Source organism: Zootermopsis nevadensis, unplaced genomic scaffold (assembly GCF_977971745.1).
Source record: "Zootermopsis nevadensis isolate Lab colony 2312 unplaced genomic scaffold, Znev_1.0 Znev_ptg000017l, whole genome shotgun sequence".
In the NCBI taxonomy this organism is placed as follows: Eukaryota; Metazoa; Arthropoda; class Insecta; order Blattodea; family Termopsidae; genus Zootermopsis; species Zootermopsis nevadensis.
The window spans coordinates 5,510,659-5,526,134 of record NW_028259149.1 but is presented as its reverse complement, the minus strand read 5'-3'; the positions used below and the strand labels follow the sequence as shown (position 1 = coordinate 5,526,134).

General features: G+C 39.3%; 1 protein-coding gene across 1 annotated transcript in view; it reads right to left on the bottom strand.

Moving 5' to 3' along the window:
- Fife (regulating synaptic membrane exocytosis protein fife) overlaps positions 1-15,152 on the bottom strand; it is a 121,422-nt gene extending 106,270 nt beyond the window's left edge. The window contains exons 1-2 of the mRNA XM_087350209.1: positions 14,893-15,152; positions 5,913-6,247 (exon numbers count right to left, since the gene is read on the bottom strand). Coding sequence (XP_087206335.1) covers positions 5,913-5,948 — 36 coding nt within the window. The 5' untranslated portion in view covers positions 5,949-6,247; positions 14,893-15,152. The remainder of the gene's footprint in view (positions 1-5,912; positions 6,248-14,892) is intronic.
- Between the last annotated feature and the right edge of the window lie 324 nt (positions 15,153-15,476).

The following is a 15,476-nucleotide window of genomic DNA, read 5'->3' as shown; positions in this document are numbered from 1 at the left end:
GCGGTCGTAATTCAACTGAAAATATTAATTGGGAAGAGAGAGATGTTACAGGAAACACCTGATGACCGACAAAGGCGGGACAACGATTTATGAATGAAACAGCACTAACAAATATTTATGTTTGAAGCAGACAATCTCCCAATCGACACAATGCATCGAAAAGGGTTTTCTTTCCTACTTCTGTCATAATAAGCAAGTGTTGGCTGGTGGCTTCGATGGCAATCATTTTTTAATGCGCGTGTGTTGTTGTAAGCGTTGCTTTAATAATACTGTTCTACTCTCAAAGGATGATACTTATGAATACGTGTGTTTACGAGTTCAGATTTTCCGTCCTTCTTGACGGAAAATTTACTTGAAATCTGTTATCCACAACTGTCTTACAAGATAAGGTAAAATAGTACAACTTTAGAAAAATACATGTGGAATTCCAAGACGTTTAAAATGACTCACAAGCTAATATACACACAGCTTATAAAGACGAAGTTGCTTGATAATGAAACGTTGGGTTACATTACCTTAAAATTTAGTTCTCTAAATGTGCATTTAATTCCATCCTTTCATGAACAGGCAGTTCACTACAGGCTAACAATACTTGGGTAGACTCTGAAGCCATCAATCAAGCATTCTGACAACGCCCATACCGCCCATCCACTGACCACCTACGTCAAATATTAACTTATTCGCCTGCAACTTTAATTAGTCCTGTATCCTATTCCAGCGATTCGCTTTATGCCTTGTTTGCTAACTTGTAGCTATTCAACTAATATTCTGACAATAATATTCTCTCTTGGTTCTCTGACTTAAACTCATATTACTGTATATCTGTCGGACAGCTTGTCAGTCTGCCAATCCGCCTAACCAACCAGCCACCCCTATTTCCCAAACAGAAGCATATCTAGCCCTTAGCAAACATTCATAAGAAGTCTGCTTCTTCCCGTGTCGCAAGCGCTTATTTATTCCCTCTTGTCTTGCATCTCGTCCGTGTGGTTCTCAGTCATGTCCCATAAACCACTTTTGCAAAGATCCGCCCACACGTACACCGCAAAGGCAACGCTTCAGAATTCAATTAAGTTTCGAAATCTCAATTCAGTGACTGCGTGCCGAGGTTCCTATGGCTTTCCACAGAACCATGAACAAATTCCCACCCTCCACCACGAAAGGGTCACAAAAGCTTTCCTTCCTAATGTCTTCCTACATACCATTATTTTCGCGTAAAGTGTGACGTCACACAACTTCGACTGGTGCCACCGCGAATTCTCACTCTGGAATGACTACAAAGGGGAAAGTCATGTATTGATTGACGGAAGGAATCATAAAAATTCCGTAACGGAGAGCACAAGGACCCCCTTAACATATTATATGAAGCTTCCGCGGTTATCAGTCGTGTCAGGTGGTTGAACGGAGAAAACATGATGTTATACCTTCCTTAACCTTAACATTCCGAACATCGAACGTCGTGGCTAAGTGCTCTGCCCTCCTGCTTAGAATTTGGAACATTCCGGGTGGATCAGCTATTTTTACACTGGTTTCAGTGGTTTTCCTCAGTCCCTCCACTAAAATTTCGAGATATAACTTTACATAAGGCCACGGCCGCTTCGTTCCAAATCGTTTCCAATTCATCATTTGCTAATCACCCTGTTATTCGACGCTGCACAGCATAAGCTACTGAAAAGTCGTTAAATAGACCATAAATACGGTAGATATGTATTGTTCCGTCGGTTTTCACAGAGGACTCTGTTGTTCGTAACACTATCATCATGATATAATCTACATAAAAGTAATCCGAACAGGTTAGTGCAGCGGAAACGCTCTGTTTCACACGTAGTCGGTTCGAATTTCGGTAAGGCTGCAGCCGAAACTGTCTGAGGTTTTGTTGTCGATTTCATAGTTTCCTAGACAACTACTAGGAGAATACCTTCAGCAGTCATCGCTTCCTTATAAATTATCACATTTCAAGCTGTAAATTATGAACATGCAGTTAAAATATGTGGAAAATACCTTAAAAATCCATCAATGTTTGCCTTAAACGCCGCGTGGAATTATGGGTAGTAACCAACGTTTCGGAGAAAAATACTGACTAAATATTCAGGGTAAAGATGGAGACCGTAATACTAATTTATTTATCTCGGACTTCATCCTTCTTCAGTTTAAATTTTAACCACAAAATTTTTTTGAATGATTGATATTGGTATTTAGGTATAAGGGGCCGAGCGGGGACACACATTCAATTTATCACATGATTACGGTCTAAATTCCTCCGAAACGTTGGCCATCGGCCTACAAGTAAACAGGACGTTAAAAACCATAACAACACCGACATCTTCAACGCCGTGAAAACCTCTGTCTCAAATCGTATAACCTAAGAATCAGCCATAAAGATACATTAGAAAATGAGAATGCACGTGGTAAGCGCCTCAAATGGTATCAGGAAAAGACAAATTGGTGGGACGGGAACGAAGGTCGCCGCCAGATGTAGATCTGTGTGCACCTGGGATTCGTTCGTGCCTCGGATAATTTCCCCGGCATCCCTTTATGAAGGAATCGATAAAAAGGCCTCCTCTTCCTTCGAAGCGTCCTGGCGGGTTACGACGCGTTCCGAATAAATGGCATCACGTGACCCGGAGGCTCGGCCAGACGCAGCCAGCATCGGCATGGAACGAGTAATCGACGCGAACTTCGGCTCCACATGACCGTTTCATATCATAATGTCTTTATTTGCTTGTACGTGTGATTACGTGGCACTTTACAGTTATGTTAATGGAAAATCAGAATTAGTTAGTAACAAAGTGTGAAGACCTGATAGACGAATTTATTTTCACAGACATTATCGAATGACAAAGACATTTAAAACAAAATAACCGACGTTTGTGAACAAGAACTTTGCAGCATGAAATAATTAACTAATCTGCTCCACTTAGCCGTGGCAAGGAGCTCAGCTGAACAAAAACTCCCCTGCTATTTCAAACCTTGGTGTTCCCTAGTGTTCACAAAAGCCCGTTACCGTGCCAACCCTGAGCCAGGTAATTCACTCTACAAACACACTCCCTACTTCTTTAAGGTAAATTGTAATATCATCCCACCTACGCCTGGGTATAACAAGTTGTTTCTACCTTTTAAATTTTCCGACTGAAATTGTAAGACTCCTCGTCTGTCCTGTATGCAGGCCTACTACATGCCCCGCCAATCCATCATTTTGTGATGTCATAATTTTAATAACATTTGGAGAAGAGTACAAATTATGAAGTTCCTTGGTAGGAAGTGCTAGGTTAATTAGCCGAAATAAAATGTACACACCACGTGATATTGTTGTTTATTCTTTGTATCTGTTCATTTATTTATCCGTCTGATTTTCTTCTTTTACTCCATATATTTTTTTCTTTGGTATTACTGAACTATCTGCACAATCCGAACAAAATGGCCAGCGAACGTATTTACATGATAAAAACAGCTGAGCCATTTTACGCATATCCTACGTCATCTTCATGAAAATTATACATAAGTCCGATGGCACGGAATTCCATTATACTCGATCCAATATTTTTTATTCTACTTACGTCGTTCTCGTTTAGACCATAAATGAATTTAAACGAAGGATGAAAGGGCCACACTGAGAATTCTCGACCTGACACTAACAGCTTAAAGAAAACGCCATTTTTGTTTTTAAAAACCGGAATAAGTAAGCTGAGTTTGCTATACAGGTTTGTGGTAACTATATATACCGTTAATATATTTACATTTGTAACAACGAAGTAGACAGAAACGCCATCTAAAACATAGCATATTCAGACAAGTTTTGTCCTAAAACCAACTGTGTGGCTAAAGAGAAGTGACTTCATTCGAACGTTACCGTTAAACTGATGCAAGCAGAAATAGAAATTTTGTTGTCAGACATACGAAGACTGTGAAATTAAGCTGCATACGTAATGTAGCAATCATAGAAAGGATTACAAAAAGCTTGGCTATGTTTGCGATCGTGTTACCGCAGCAACGAATTTTAATCGTTAATACAAGTCTACAGCCATATTGAAATATTTAACTATTCCAGACCTGTATACAGTAGCCCACGCTGACTGAACAGCCTTTTGTACGCGTATATTATTTATAGAATTTGTGGCTAATATTTTTTATAAAGTGCAGTTACTATTTATCATCAAATAATAAATAGTTATATTATCTATACATTTCCAAAACAATTAATCAACATGTGCTGCTTTAAAACATATGCATATTCTGTACAATTGAGATCTTGAAAATTAACATCTTTTTTTTAAAAACAACTGAATATGTAAACCTGCTTGCAAAGCATTTTAAGAGATTTCCAAAAAATTGTAAATAAACTGTCATCGTTTAGAAATCAAGGGCCGGCCAAGCGGTAAGAAAAGACGAGTGTGGCTTGAGGTATTGAAAGGTTAAGAACCCCTGATTTACCCCAAAGAGTAAATATTGAGGGAATATTATAATACATGAATTTACTTCTTCGTTGCATAAACGGTACAGAAAGAAATCGGGATTTTTGAAAAAGTGCGAGAGGGGTAAAGGTTAATAACGCTATTGCAGGGAACTGCTAATAACTTTTCGACAATTAACCAGAGTGATTAATAGCACACGCCGAGAGTCTATTTGTAACAAGTTACATTTCTATTGGCAAACTTGAGCAATTAGCAATTACTCAAGTTTATTTTGACCCAGTAGCCGCAAAGCCAGACGTTATCGGCAGGCGGAACGTAAGAGAAAACTGCTCTAATGGTTGTTTGAGCTCAGTATAATGTCTTACAAACAGGGCCCGACGGGACATTGAAACAGCTGGAGGTAATTACAGGAAAAACCTAGATCAGAAACATGTGTTAGCTCTGTTCAGTTGTGGCTGTTCATGGTAACTAATAAACCGAACATAAATATCTGGATCAAAGAATGAAGAAACGTTCCAGTTCAGAGGGTCGAACTCTGAGTCAAGCAGACTTCTGTCATCTATAACATTCCCTGCCTCACATACAATTAAAGGGACGATATGTTTATATGTAGTATCATAATATATGTGTGCCAGTTCATTTGTCTTTGCGGCAAACAGAACAAATCTCTGCCCTTGATATCAAACTCCAGTCGCCCCGACGATCTAAAGAATAACTTAGCAAACTTAAGATTTCAGTAACATACTACTTGTATATGCTGGCATTACAAACCTGCGACACAGAGTAATTTTTATACATTACTTTCGTAACGTGCAGTTAGTTACCCATCCTGAGAAGATAGTGCAGTCATTCATTTGTCTGCTTGAAGCCCGAAATTCCTTATCGGACTTTAAAACTGTCACACTTGGTGTATAATATCGACTTTTGGATGCGAGCCTCGTCGAATGTCAGCATTAATCAACGTTTCGGCAAACAACGAAGTTCCCACATTCAAAGTGATGTTTAGTGGGGCGACTTCTGAAAGCGTCATATAGGGTAGACAGTAGGCGGCCTGTTTGCTGAAACGTTGGTTAATACATAACATTCGAAGCGGCTCACACCTTACAGCCGAAGTAATGCACTGAATTCCAGCTACGAAAACCTAAAAACAAGTTTTATAAATTCCGTATAAACACAACAGTTAATAAACTACCAGTACTGTAATCACGCGACTTAAAACGAGCACATGTCAACTGTGGTCTTCTGTGTCACCAACTTTCGGAGGAGCTTACATACCTCTCCCCGCTCATCAAGAGAGCTCGATTCTCTGCCCTTAACATGTGAGGAAACCATAGAACTGCTCTTCTAACAACAATAACTTCGACCCTGAAGATGGAGTAGACTACGTTCCTCCGATTCGTCGGTAATCACCAATAAGACGCCATGGCGTCATAAACCGGAGAACCACAATCAAAATCTTTACCAAAAATCTCGGGAGAATTAAGATAATTTAAATGGTCTTACCTTTTTCATGAAGGACATCACATTAGTCGGCAACATGGCTGCGTGTTCCTTATATCTTGCACTGCTTTATGAAACCACAAACTCACAAATATGTGTTTTTCAAAGTTGTAAATCACTTGAACTTTCAGTATTATAATTGTGCATAATTCTACATAATGTTTTGCTGTTTCTTGACTAGGGCACTACTAAACCGGGATTTTCTGGTTACGGGGGGGCAGAAATCGCCACCCCTTCATATTTGTTAACGCCAGACGTTGTTCTCGTGTTTTACATGATGGTGTCCGGTGCGCAGATCCGGTAAAGCCATCTTGTTACCGTCGAACTGGGTGACCAACCTGTGAACAAGAGACACGAAATCATAAGCTTTGCGGGTACGAGAAAAACAAACTGGAAATACAAGAATAACAAAGAAACATAAAATCCTTTGTAAATGATGACGCTACATTTATTATCACAAAATAATAAAGATTCTGTATATCACGTTTCAGTCTTCAGACCACCATCTCGAATATTTGAATATCTCCAGTCTATTTTATTTCTTTAGAGGGGTGGGGATGAGAGACTAAGTTTTGCATACAACAAAATTTAAAATTATAATTATGAATAGTTCAACACAATTATTTAACTGCGTATTCAAGTTTACTTCATCCGCACCGGCTGAGTTCTGCGTGACCTGAACGTAGCAAACCGCGACTCTCAAGAGACACGTCACAGGTAACAACCCCGTCCGTCCGTCCGTCCGTAATGAGGATGAAGCACGAATGTGGGTCTGTAACTCCCAACTGCCGTGTTTATGAGAAATGTGCATGCATGTCGTCGTTATCCTCAGTCATCTATACGGCGTTGTCAGGCGGATGATTACAATCTGATATTTAAATTTATGTGTGTGTGCGCGCGCTACGTTGTGCCTCTGTTAATATTTAATGTAAACATCGTCAGAGAGAGAGCTTATGCAGACTCTTTCCGTATCAGACATATTGATATAATCATACTTTAAGAAAGTTACATCTTGTCACTTAGGTTTTCGCAGATAAGCAGCGTCGAATGTTTTTTTCCAACGTTTCGGCAAACGCTGCAGTTGGAGTTGCCAACTACGCTAAAATTATACAGCTCTGTTACAAAGCTTAGAAAAACAAACTGCTTAAAAATCTTTCAAATGTGCAGCGGTCCTTTTAAATTTGAAGTACACAGAGTTTAAAAATGTGTTTTTACAAGTTTTCTTCCCCAATCAGTTACATCAAAGTTCACCGAAGCACATCTGGTCATGATTATCTGAAGTTACTCGACAATGGTCGCTTCATTAAACCAGTATCTTATTGTAGACTGCCCATTGAGGTATATTTGACGTACACAACGTTTCAGAAGCTGACTGTCACAGCCGAGAGATTGGTAATCTTTCGTAATCGATAGTTTCCAGAATAAAATCTTGGGTCGGAGACGGGCTATTTTGACTAAGGGTTTTAGTGGTTTTCTTCAGTCCTTCAATCATACGACAATTATACATTTATTTTATACGCGGAGAATACGTAGCATAAAAGTGTAAAATTTTTAAAATATATTATTAAACAGCCTGTACCGAGCTCTGAGAGATATCTTTCTCTGGACTGTTTGCTGCCAGGAAATGACTAGACTACTAAAGAAAAACCTTGTGGCCATTACGTTTCGCTCAGATGTTTCTGAAGAAAGGATTTCTAAGTATTTATGTGCCACTGCTGGAACAAATTGAAAAAAATAAAAAATAAGTACACAATTTCTAAGTATTCAGCTTTGTGTAAACAAGGCTTCCAAGTTAATTAAACAGTAATTACAAACTAAGTTTACACTTCAAAAGATGGAAATGAGTTAGAGAAATGTTTGAATTCCAATTAACTAACAAGAATTCTAATGTAGCACACGACTGTAAGCAAATGAATGTCACCATGGAAAGAGTTTTACCGGAGTGACGAGATTGGAAAGCGTTTATAGCTTGTTACTATGGTAACGGAAATGAGCTAATAGAAGCATGCTCATTACGTGGATAATTACAGTAGACTCTGCTGCTCGATCAATATCATCAGCGGCATCGAACAATCACGGGCCCTGAAAACATCCGACTCGTCTGAGATTGCTTCACCGTGCACCACCACTCATCATCATCATCATCATCATCATCATCATCATCTAATGACCTGCTAAGGTTACAACGGTGTGTGCAGCCACTAGGATTAAAATAAATGCTGTTTCATTATCAGAGGTTTTGAAATTAATTTGAAGTAATCTCTTTCTTTCTTGAGCTAATCTACATCTTATTAAGCAACCCACATGCTGGGCTTCTGCTAGACATATGAACTGTATTTAAATTATATTAAACAAAAGGCAGTAAAAGAGAAAATCGGTAACTTTAAGGTTATAAAAAATACAATTGAGTTTTCTTACTGCAAAGAATCTTCATTTCTCGCAAACCGCTTAGCCTTTCTGAAACGCGATCCGATTTTCTACGTCGTCGAAGTTCGGATTCTGCCTGCATTTTCTATACTTTCATGGCATCGCCATTTTCCTTGTATATGAAAGGTCCTTAAAGATCCAACTTCACGTCTGGAAATCATCATTGAGTTCGAGTGATTCTGCTGTCTCCCGAAATACGATACCGCGACTTCCTTAATAGATTCCTAGCAAGAATATCGTAATCTAAGCGGAACCTCACACCCAACGTGTGCGCTATGCATCACGAGGAAGAGTTTACCGTTCTGCTTCGTGCTTGGGAGGATGCCAGCTAAACCTCAGCCCGGAAACAGGTTATTCAGATCGAAGGGTCTCCTCAGTATTACACCCAGGCAGACTCTGGGATGACACATTAACATAAGCAACGGCTGGTTCCTGTAACATCGGTTACAGCTCATTATTAGCAACGTCTTGCCATTGTACGTTACATATAAACCTGTACAGTTGAAGACGTGTTGTCGAGAACCCAAAAGCCAATCAGCTAGGCTTACCTACGTACATGATTGCCTACGCAACGTTTTAACCCCAACTTGTCTCTCCATTTAAGTGTTCAGATCTCCTATGGCAGTTAAATTTCCTGGAAAGTCGAAATTTACATGTTTCTATTCAACACCTCAGTTTCATGTCTATCAATACGAAGAAACGCAGTCCACTCTGACTTTATACTCCTCCTTGAGACGTTACTGAATAGATTTCCCGCCTTTTATGGAAAGAGAAGTTTCATTACCGTGTTCATAAGTCTGAGGTCTTGCGTAACACTTTACAACATGCTATACGTGGTGACCACCTCTAGTCGACTGTCCGCGACTACTACACTTGTAATTAGGCCTGCAAACCGTATTTTCCTTCCGCACCCTGAGGTCCTGATAAAGCTTCCACTTAACGTGCGTAACAGCCATAGTCCAAATAGGACTAATCTTAATAGAAACCGAACAGGAAAAATTTTGTATTCGTCAGAATACGATGGTTCAATACTCCATCACGTCATCACATTGTTAAGCGTTATTTTCTCCTTGGCGTAAGTAAAGAGCAAGTTATGGGCCCGTTCATGTCTGTCTGTCTTTCATCCCACTGTTATAACAATTATCTTTAAACACACTGTTGCAAGTTACATTGATTTACATGGTTACAACAATTACCTTGGATATCACCGCTGCAACAATAGCCTTGAATACCATTTCTGCCTTTGATACTATCGTTGTATTTGTTGTTCCCTTGGTTGACGACATAGAATATGATGCATAGCAAAGAAACCTTTGAAATTTTATTGTACACCAAAGAGTATACGTCGTCATATTTGAAGACCCGATTATAGCAGGTCTAAGCAAAGAAAAAGCCACGGGAAGTGCGCTCTCGTAACTCGAAGCTCAAGGAAATTCATATCTGTATCGATATATCGACAATCAATCTTGGAGTATGGTGTTGAGAGCTTCTGATGAGCCATCGGAAGCGCCGAGACGCTTATTAAATGTCACACCATTGTGTGTAACAAGCCTCCGCTAGCGATGGAGCAGCTAGGGCATCAGGATTTCACAAAAGAACAGCTAACAATCAAAGAGCGTGTTGCTTCGTAACACTTGCATTTAACAATACTTTTCATGCACAGGGATAAAGTTCTCACACGGTGATTAAATTCACAGATCACATACAAAGAAGAATGAAACGATCATGACAATAATGATTGATTCTTCATTACTTAGTGATACAGTTTACCATTGTTAAGTGCCATAAAGGACCCGCTCGCGTTGTGTAAACTTGTTTTGTACCCTCAGGAGCTTAGGTTAAAGAATCACCGTCTGGAATCGAACCCCGATTGACCAGCCCGTAGGCATTCACTTTACTGACAGCTATTGTAATGTAACAAAATGATCTCCAAAAACACTGAGAGTAACGTCCAGTTATCATGAAGTAAAACCACGTTAAGGATAGTTCTATAATATCTTTCATCAATAATCAAGTGTTATAAAACATCTATCATAGACTTTGCAACAACTGAGTGAATAAGTTGTCAAAATATCTGCAATATCTCCCCCCCTCCCACAGCTTTTATCTTTACTGCGTCAGTTAGGACTACAAATATGTTGGATGGAGTTATGAATCTTTACACAGTATTTCTACACAACGCTTGAAAGACAAGGCTTACCGGCGTGGGCGACCACTCAACTGGTTACTGGAAGTCGGATGATGTATATGTCGTCATAGGAAGAATCAATCAGTTGGTTATAATTTTGAAGTTCTCAACGAATCAAAAGCACGGGCTATGCCGAGTATCCCACGCAAAAGAGAGACCGCCATAGTTTACGTTGTCAGTTTTGTTGCGATGAAATAAGACTGTCTGTCAGAGCACTTCGATGCGTTTTGTTAAAACCCGAGCTTAGAGAAGTTTTGTGTGATGGTGGGGGCTGGGGTCATTTGGCTTCTACAAAGAATTCGTCTGTTTCGACGTTTCGTCAGTTCATAAATTACTAGCCATAAATGAGATATTATCGTTTCTTCCCCGTGTTTATCAGTGTCCAGCTGACATTATCTTAAAATTACACTTGGTAGTCGTAACCCACCCACGGAAATTGTCAAAGGAAGAAGACTGCTTCAGTTTGGTATTAAAACTTAATACGCGTTCCAGAATATATTTTATTAATCATTAATGCACCAGTAGTAATAAATTAGAGCCACGGTTAGAACGCTGGCCTTGTAATCCTGGGGTCTCGGGTTCGATTCCCGGCGGTGCCCGAATTTATAACTTGTGTTGTTGGGCAAGGCCGTGGTCTAGGCAACACGGAGTTTTCCTCCGGGTGCTTCCCCGGTTTCTCCGTGGCATCCCAACAATTACTCCATTGACACACAGAAGAAGGCAATGGCAAACCACTTCTGGATCATCTGCCAAGAACGTATATGAACAGGTCCCAGTCCGAGAAAAGGATGGAAGGATCCTGTTCATATGGACCTGTCGTCAGACAGAACACTAAATAAATAAATATAAAAATAGTAATAAATTAGAAGAAGACAATAACCATGGAACGGAAATAATCAGAAAGTGGGAAACGTTAAAAATATATCACACTAAACTCATTTGACGAATTAAAATACAGAACTTCGCCATGTTTCAAAAACAATAGAACCCATTAATGTGTGATACTCTTAGGTTCAGACAATTACGTTTATATTTGATGTAATAGTTTCCTGTTACTTCTAAGACATCCACAATTAATCCTCAAAATGTGATTGGAAATTATTGCGGCGGTGAGTCCGAAGATGGCTGTCTTCTGGGTTGTAGAGACGTTTAATCTGGTAGATATTTACCAAAGTTTTACAGGTCTTTGTTACCATCATAATCAGGGCGATGGAGTCAGGAAGGACCTCTGAAACGTTGTTAAACTTCTTCCAGACTAAACAATGCTAAGACCCAGAAGATAATCTTCAATGTGTAGCCAAAGCGCCCTACAAATACACTAGGCCACTTTCTTAACTTAACCTACGTTTTGTTTCTTTCTGAACTTCCACCTCAGTTGCTCTGTTTCAGATTTCTCTTGGTCTCTCTCTTCCTTCTACTCTCCTGAGGGTTCGACCAAGCTTGTTTATACTTTTTGCCCCTTCCTTAGCGTATGTCCAATCCAGTTTCACTTTCATTGGTTGGAGTTTTAATATGAACAGGCCTATGTCTTAAACCGCAACATTAAGTACGCAGTCTAGAATATCAGATATTCATTTCTTTTGCTGTCAACTACTTGAAGCTGAAACTCAAGGCGATAGTTGATCATCATCAATCACAGTCCATTTGTATTTCTGACAGTTTCTTTGCAGATTTATTGACCTCTTTTAAGTTGAAACCACACAGAATAAAACGTGTGATACAGGAAAAGGTTAATTTTTGGATGTTTCGTTAATGTCGTTTAAACATTTTCATTATCTTTCTTATGCAATAAGTAACCACTTATATTTAAGTGCAATAAAACCTGATTGAGATTTCGGGTTCTTAAGGCGAGTATAAAAATGGCTGTTTTCTGGGTTGTTGCACCCAGTAGTCTGGTAGAAGTTATCGCCCTAATGATGGAGGCAGCTAGCACCATTAAAACGTCGGTAAACGTTTCCTAGACTACAAGGCGCAAGAACCTAGAAGACAGCTATCTTAAACTGTTCTCTGATTTCGCTTGTGACTATAACTTGTATCGGATATTACTCGAACAAGATTATGGCAGAAAGTCGATATATAAGTACACATACATACATACACGCACGCATATATATATATATATATATATATATATATATATATACATACATAATTCTACTTCATCTTTGACGAAGAGCTTTTAGTCCACTCAGAATTAATATTGGAACAGTCTGATCAGGCCGACATAAAATAACATTTAAATGTTGATGCTAAGTTGCAAGATATAAAAGAGTTTGCTAATAACTGAAAGTAACAATCCAAGTTAATGTAATATGAATATTATACGAAATAATCTGTCATTTACGTCATGTGTCAAACAATTTATGACTTATTCTGACGATTTACGTCGATTTCTAACACAGGAGAGCAGTCACCCCGGACAAACCTGATCGAGGCCGGGAACAGGTTTGGGGATTAAAAACAGTGCGTTTTCTCCCCACCGAGGGTTCGTACCCAGTTAAGTTCATGTGGGATTTGCGTTGGACAACGTGGCACTGAGACAGGTTTCTCTCCCGAGTCCTTTAGATTCCCCTGTCAATATAAACCACAGCTGCTCCATATTCACTCAGGCACACAATCTCGCCACACTGTGATAATACAAAAATCCAGTATGTTGATTAAATGTTGCGTCATTTGTTTGTACCGACTGCATGTAAAATGACAGACTCAGTTAGTCCAAATATTTAAATAATTGTGGGAATTTGCAATTATAACACTATCATCACCACTTGAGTAGAATCCTAATAACCATTTTAAATTAATTTATGCCTCTGTACAGGTCTGAGACGTTTTTCTTACTATTATTTGTTTCGAGATGATTTTGTCCTTCAAACAGTCTTGCTTTTTGTTCTTGAAAATGTTACACATCTGAACGAAATCTCTTTTTTGATATACCGTTTATTTGAAAATCAATACAGTTAGCTACAATTAGTAAAATAAGTATAATAAGCGGAAGGTATGATTGACCGGTGCATGCGAAACTTATGTTCTCTTCATAACTTGTGTAAATTATCCATTACTACGTCTTTTTAAATCCGTCCTATACTTTCGTATATGAACAATGATAACGGACGGACAGATTGACAGACAGAAGGTGAAAGACGACCTTACGAGTTCAGTTCATTCAACGCACACATCATTTATTGATCTGTGAGTACAGAGGCCCAATTTCACATTTGTTGCCGGTACAAGATCACCATACGTACTTGGTGTTTGGCATAAACAGTCACAGCTAGTAAAAGTCTGCCTGTTCTACGAACGGACCTTATATGTGCCTACGCAAGGAGTGCCGCAGGTCACGACATAGAACAGACAGAGAATACATTGGTTTATGTGGACTTGCCATGTTTGAAATAGCTGTCATCTTAATGTTTCTTACAAGTGGCTCAACTGTCTTATTTGACGTTTCAGAAATATTGCCATTGAGTTTGTCTGTATCGACATGGCCCATACAAACAGAGAACATAAAAAGTTTGATAAACATCTCAATGGAAAAACTGTTTTTATTGTTATATCCTTTGCACTTCGTAAAACTCTGTGTAATAAAAGAAGTTCTCTCATATCAAAAAACATTCTTCGTGATGCCGCCAGTATTTGATCGTACCTGTAGCTTCGTTTAAGGATTATTGGCGTATTAGTGATGAACACGTGGAGAGACGCTCATAAGAATGACGAGAAATTAAACCTGATACTGAAAGCTCAATAAAGATAAATCAATATCAAATATATCATTAATGACTGATTTTGATTATGATAATTGAGTAATTTGCCTGTGTTAACTGTATGCAATATAAGTTAATATTATTATTTATAAAATAAAGTGGATTTCAATAAGTATTCCTCTTCTAAATCTCGGCGGCCCCCGAGTAGGTAAGTGTGTGTACGTAAATGAGATCTGAGGTCTGAAAACGCCAAAGGTACCATACGGAAGGTATACGAACATCGTCACGCTCTAGAAGCCTACATACTGAAAAAAATGGCCCCTATATTACATTAGAAGATTGCGTGGGTCCTAGAGCCCGACTGAACGCGGTGACGAGGACTTTGCCAGGAATCAAACCATTGTCGTCCAGCCCGTAGACAGTAAACTGACAGCTATTTCAGTTCCAATACTGCACAAATATGCCTGTTTGTAACTAAAACAATGGAAATAAATCTGTCTCGAGAAAAGTAAAGTCTTTCAGTTAGTCAAGAAATCTTCTTTTATGGAAACCGAAAGTTCATAACCGAGTCCGCCACTGGGCTCCATTCAATTAAGGTTCATTATTCTTCCACGTAACCCCAAATCTCTTATCAGTTTTTTCCGACTAAAATTGAGACGCTACTCACTGTGTTTCCCCATCTTTCTGTTTATTCCCCTCTTGGTTCCAAATATTCTCCTCAGCACCTTCAATAGGTGTGTAATTCTTCCAGAGCTATACGATGTCGCCACATGACTTTAATCTCCGAACAGTATCATAACCTACAGGTCGGTCACAACCGCGGCTTTGCAACTACTGGGTTATGTTATATCCCGTCTGACGAACGAACTGCAGATGGCGAACTTGGGAAATTCTGCCTTATCGACTGGTGACGTAATTTATATAGATATACAGTACTGTACATGCAGCACCTCCCCTCTTGCCCTCTCCGCAACCGCTTCGGGTCGTCAACGACGCGAGCGCCCTCTAACGAAATCGGCAATCCATGGTCAGATGGGATATACGAGGTTCACGGAACAGACGACGCTGAGACAAAGGATTGAAACAAGACTCTGGTGTCTAAGACTGTCTCGAACTAAATCCCCTTATGGAATTTACGTCGTCATTCCCTGCGACACAAGCACAAAACTTCTCCAAAAACAAAGTATAGTGTAACGTCTGCAAAACTACGAGAGAGCTTCAGAATTTATGAGACTGCTTGTCCTCCACGTT